General features: G+C 39.9%; 1 protein-coding gene across 1 annotated transcript in view; it reads right to left on the reverse strand.

Annotated features, from left to right (window-relative positions):
- The window catches only part of PKHD1 (PKHD1 ciliary IPT domain containing fibrocystin/polyductin), a 433,649-nt gene extending 431,187 nt beyond the window's left edge, over positions 1-2,462 (reverse strand). Inside the window, exons 1-3 of the mRNA XM_054569476.1 lie at positions 2,411-2,462; positions 819-896; positions 39-183 (exon numbers count right to left, since the gene is read on the reverse strand). Coding sequence (XP_054425451.1) covers positions 39-183; positions 819-896; positions 2,411-2,462 — 275 coding nt within the window. The remainder of the gene's footprint in view (positions 1-38; positions 184-818; positions 897-2,410) is intronic.
- Positions 2,463-6,000: the final 3,538 nt, after the last annotated feature.

Here is a 6,000-nt window from a genome sequence, read left to right on the forward strand (position 1 = left end):
TCGTCCTGTCTGATCTTCTCATTCTGGGACAGGTATACCTGGTCCTGCACAAGACCACTGGCAAGTCCAAGAAGACGGGGGAGATGTCACAGGGGATACTCGGCAGTGCAGGCACAGCCACATTCACCAGGTGTATCTCCAGCTGGGAGCCATTGGCAGGGTAAAGGAGACAGGACTCCAAATCTAAACGTGACGAAAAGGAGAATCTCATCTGAGCAGAGCTGTGAGCTACACAAGAGAATATAAAAACGTGGCCACATGGGGGCAGTGTGAGACATTGAGTTTGCCTAAGGATTAAATTAACACTCATTTCCAAAGACATTTATGATTGCTATATAAATGAGTGTTCTCATTTATAAGGTTATTTCAAAAGCTTTATCTCTTCAGGCCCATCCATTTACAACCAGGAAAGAATATTTAACCTTCAAAATTGCTTTTTACTGTGGTAGAGATGGATACCGTAAGCCATGGTTTAGAAGCTCCCACGTATCAAATTGTCTAAGAAGAAGACAACCAACATTCTAGCAGGATAAATTGCCCAGCACTACGCTAAGTACTTCCATATCTCACTTAGGGTTCATAGAGTCCCATCCCACAACGTAGGATGAGAAAGTGGACACAGCATATGATGGGCTCTTCTTTTATGACGTTAGCAAGTGGGCATGTAGAAACACAGAAGTTGGTCACTCAGCCCATCTCCTTTCAGGCCCTCTTTTACCCCTGTCCTTAGACAAGGAAAAAAAACCAAAACCTTGTATTCTTTAGGATTCTTTAGATTAATAATTAAGAAAGTTACGTTTGGTAAGACACAAACCTACCATCAAAAACGACTGTGATCCACGTTCCCCCTGCAAGACTACCTTCTTCAGGTTCAATGTGGAAACTCAGGCAAGGCACTGCAAATAAGTGAGAAAGACACTGGTTTTGAAGGTCAAATTCGATCCACCAGCTTCCCAGTGTTATGAAGCAAAATTTAGCATTCATCGGAATCTCCAGAAGGGCTTGACAAAGCATAGATGATGGGGCCCCACCCCCAGAGTTTCTGGTTCACTGTCTGGGTTAGGACCCAAGATTTACATATCTGACCAGGTACTGCTGGTGCTAATGGTCTAGGGACGGCACCTTCAAAACTCCTACTGGAGGAAAATTCTAATTGATTTTCTCATCTTAGACATCCAAAACTCCAGTTCTACCCCTTAGAACAATCATGAATTTCTACTTTATCTATAAAGAGCCTCAAGAACACTTTTAGTACCTAATTCAACCCAGAATATCTCTTTTCTCTCCCACTCTTTAATAAGGTAGCCATATTTCATTGCACTGTCATCACTTATTTCTTGTATTTCCACTTCCCTCTAGAGAAGAAGAGGAAGTTCTAGAAGCTGTCCCTGCTTTACTCTTCCTACTCAGTACACCATTCTTTGGTTTCCCCCAAGTTTTGAACACATGATCAGAATGACTCTCCAAATAAATAAAAAATTCTTTAGATTTTTGCCTTGACTGTGCAGAGAGGGTCTGAAGCATGAATCAGTGACGAAATTTCCTTAAAATAAAAAATAAAACACTATATACTTCACGGGCTAGGCTAGATTGTGTTCTCCTATAGAGACCATTGGCTGAACATGACCTTAATTAATCACTTATCTTTGAAGATGCTCCTGAACTGTGCTTTGGTCAAGGTAAAGCCAATTCAAGAAAGCCAGTAAACATCAGTCAGCTACTCGGTAAGATCATAAATAAGAAAAGTGTTATTTACAGAACACTTTTCAGTTTCTATGTCAGAAAATTTCCATGATAATCCAGGCCACCCTAACCCTGGCTAGCCTCGGGCTGTAGCTCCACAGGTGGTACACTGCACAGCCAAGGGTGATGGGGAATCATTCCCATCAAGACAATCATTCATGGAAGCCCCACAAGACTAGTCCTTGTTAACACCTCAAAGGTGCATTAGATAGTTCTACCTAAAGAAAACCAAAAACAAAGGCATAAAATGATACGGAGGATAACTAGATTCACAGAGAAAACTAGAGACATAATTTGAAAAAAGGGGATTTTAATACAAGCAGTCATTAATTGCTAAGAAAAGTAACTCCCATTTAGAAGATAAAACAATAAAACCTAAAAGGAATTACATTGTATGATCCAAAATAGAAATATAAAAAGAAAGTTACATTATTATTAAAAGCTCTAGACTGTAAAAGCAACCTCCATTGGTCATTAAAAATCAAAGTATATATTCATAACTATTTGAACTAAGCAGAAAAATGTAATTATTAAGCAGAAAATATAAAAACAGGCCAAATACTTCAACACTTCCCCCCACAAATAATATTTTAAGTATCAATAAATTAGTTCTGAAGGTAACCTGTGGTGTTCTATCTGTAATTCCTTCAAAATACACCCTACTTACCTGCCAAAAGTAATATTTCAATACTTTTCAGAGAGATCAGCCAAGCAATCATCTTGTCCACTTAAGTCAATCCTCTCAAAATTGGTCAAACATGAAAAACATTTTCAATTTTGATTGAAGCAGCATAGCTTTTGTGCTTTATAAAAAGTAAAATAAAAGATTACCATCATTTTTCTTAAATACTATTACTGTACTTTGTTAAATCTTGGGAAATTAAGGAAGTCATACCAATAAGGCCTTAGAGTATTCAGAGGGACCCAACATCTTCCCAAGTTCTGGTGAAAAAGATAATCTATGAATTTTATATAAAATCATCACTATTTCACCCCATACCCTTGTCCCACCAAATTATTCTATGCATGTTTAAATTGGATAAATAATAACCTCTCTCATTAACTCATTATTGAACAAAACCTTAATTTAAAAAAAATAAATTCTAGATATTTATTAAACCTAGATATAAAATAAGTAAATACTAATTAATGGTGGTTTGAGGGAAGAGGTTTTTGTTTGTTTGTTTGTTTTTTGGAAGAGTATCAATTCTCCAGGAAACAAACACAAAAAAAGTGAAGAGCTTAAAAAAGTTAATGTTAAGTATGGTAATGGGTTGAAAAAAATGGTACTAACAGGAATTTGGGAAGAATTGTATTACCCTCACAGTAGAAGAGGAAGGGAGGAAAGAAACAGAGGAAGCAAAAGCTGGACCCTCTGAACTAGATTCTATGATGGCAAGGTCCCTGTACCCCACTCCACAATGCCCAACATGCCAGGCTTACTTTCCTTAAACACAGCCTTCATTGTGCCATCCTTCTGCTTAAAGCTTTTAATTCAATGCAAAACTTCCATCGTTTGTACAATGATGATAAGAATACTTAGGATTTGTTTCAAGATTAACTGAAGTGATATATATATATCTAAATATATATATTTAGATAAAAATATATTTACATATACACACACACACATATATATATATAAGTAAACACAGGGCCTAGCACAAAGGAACCCCATAACAAATGTTAATTTTTCTTTCATGGGCTTTGTTATTTGCATAGGAAGCCCTCTTTCTGACTTTTCAGTCTTGCCACAGTCCTGCTCCAGTAGCTTTCCAAGTTTACCTCACATTGCTCCCCAGTGCGAGCCCTGCACTGCAGCCAAGCTGTTCTCCCCACTGTCTCTCAGGGAAGCCTTCTACAGGTAAGCGTCTGCCTTGGCTCCTGTTATTTGCTTTCTAGATTCCCCAGCCCTCCTTAATGACCCAGTTAAGGCACCTCTTCATCCACGGAATCCATCCCTAGTGCTGGTCCATAAACAGGTGCCCAAACACAGAGGGCTAGAAGAAACTGATGAAAGAAGCAGACCAGTCCAGATTAGTAGGCAGCAGATTTAATAAGCAAGGGAACTTACATACTAGGCTTGCCTTGGTGTCAGCAAGACATGTAAATCTCTACATTCACCCACCAGAATCTTAAAAGTTTACATAGAGACTTTAACTGGGTTCAGTCACATATACTGTCCAGATGGTTTCAACATCTCACTCTGTGAAGGCTATGTCTTTGAAAATGGCTCCCACTGTGAGAACAGTGGGCAGAACTCACATTACAAGGACAAGGGAGAGAGTAAGAAGCCTCCAGTTGCTCACATCCAGCTCCAGGTCAACTATTGGTCATATCCTCTCAGTGACATCCTCCAACACTCCACCCCTCAAGACTGGCTCTTATAATAATCTTACACACCCTCTTCTACAACTGAGCAGTCAGCAAGGGGGTTCACTAGAATGGAGGTGGTTTGTTTGGAAGCTATCTGGCTCCATTGTAGACAGATACCACAGCAACAACATAGGCACATGCTAGAGAAAACATAGATTAAGATAGTGATTTCTAAAATACAGTTGAGCCCTGAACAGTGAGGTAGTTAGGAGTGCCAAACCCCTGAACAATAAAAAAACCACATATACCTTTTGATGCTCCCAAAACCTAACTAGAGTCACCCTCCATATCTGCAAACTCAACCAACATCAGACTGAAAACATCTTTGACCGGTACTTAGAATCTGCAGTTGGGAATATGAAAATACTGTTTTCTATCCTCGGTTGTTTAAATTCATGGATGCCAAACCTGTAGGTGCAAAACTCACAGATACAAAGGACCAACAGTATTTATTGGAAAAAAAAATCCACATGTAGCAGACTCATGAAGTTCAAACCCATGTTGTTCAAGGCTCAATTGTAAGTAATTTTTTCCTTCAAGAGCCCCATGATTAGAACCACTGATTTATTAATCCCCTAGGCTGAGGGTCAGATCATTCCGGTCATTCAGTCATTCACTTGTGTCTTCATTAGATTAAATAAAGATGATGCATTAGCAGACTCATCAGGTATGAATGAAAATATAACATTCTGTGTGGAGAATGGCACAGGTACCTCCTTGCAGGCAGCATAATGTCCAAGGCCATCCTATTTTACAGGACAGCTTATCTCATTAGAGACATTTCAGTGCTCAGTATGGACAGGCTTTTCCACTTATCATTTAAGCGCTGCTGATTTAATTGAGTAAGGGCTTCTGTGTCCTTTGATGTCCTCCAGGTCAATAAGGGAACAACGATGGTGGCCAAATGATCTCACCATTTGAAAACAGATCATGCCCACTTGGCCTTGAGGAGAGGGAGGTTGACAGCTTTAGGAAATTGACCAGGATGTATATACCATACATGTTGACTGGGACAGGCTTTCATCTCTTTTATACTCCAAGAGCTGGATAGGCTTATATTTCATCAATCATAGCTTGTGGGATAATGCACAACTTACCCAACCAAAACTTTGCAGCAGCGCCTGGGCATTGAATTTGCTGTGGGTTCTCTGCCACCCTCTCCCTTGCAGGTGTTTTTCCTGCAAAGTCTACAGGGTGTCCTGCAATAGAGGCAAAGTCCTCACATGTTACCTTTATCTCATCTATAAAAGGGGCCCATTTTACTGATGTGGGGAAGGAAAACAGAGACAAATGTCAGGTTACCATCCCATGACATACTGTGGGTCTGTGCAGGTGGCCTTGAAGAAGTACTTGAAATGTCCACTGTTGTTGCTCCCAACATGAAGTCAAGTTGATCTTGTGACTCAACAGCTAGACATACACTGAAAAGAGCATTTGCTAAGTCCAGTAGCGCATGGTACAATTCTAAGATCACAGTCAAGGTACCCATGATGGTGGCAATGCTCAGCACAGTTGCACAAAGGAGGGCCCCACCTTGTTTGACTCTCTTCAGTAATGCATGACCATCCTCCATGAGGCATCTGCCTTTCTTATTGGCCTTTTTTATTTCCATACCTAGCTGAGGAAAGCACCTTGGGCAGGGTATACAATACCCATTCAAAGCAGTTACTTCTATTTCCTTACACCCCCTCCAGAGAATTTTTACCTTTTGAGAGTTACCATTCTTTGAGGAGTGATAGACTTACCTGTTCCCTGTGGCATTTCCCCTCAACACTGGTTTGATTACTCTCACCTGGGGCAGAATTCACGATAGAGGTTTGCAGACTTGACCACCTGGGATATCAATGCCCAATGTGTTCTTTGTATTGAAGAGATAAAAAC

The sequence above is a fragment of the Pteronotus mesoamericanus genome, unplaced genomic scaffold (assembly GCF_021234165.1).
Source record: "Pteronotus mesoamericanus isolate MK-2021 breed Mesoamerican mustached bat unplaced genomic scaffold, CSHL_Meso_final contig_20, whole genome shotgun sequence".
Lineage (NCBI taxonomy): Eukaryota > Metazoa > Chordata > Mammalia > Chiroptera > Mormoopidae > Pteronotus > Pteronotus mesoamericanus.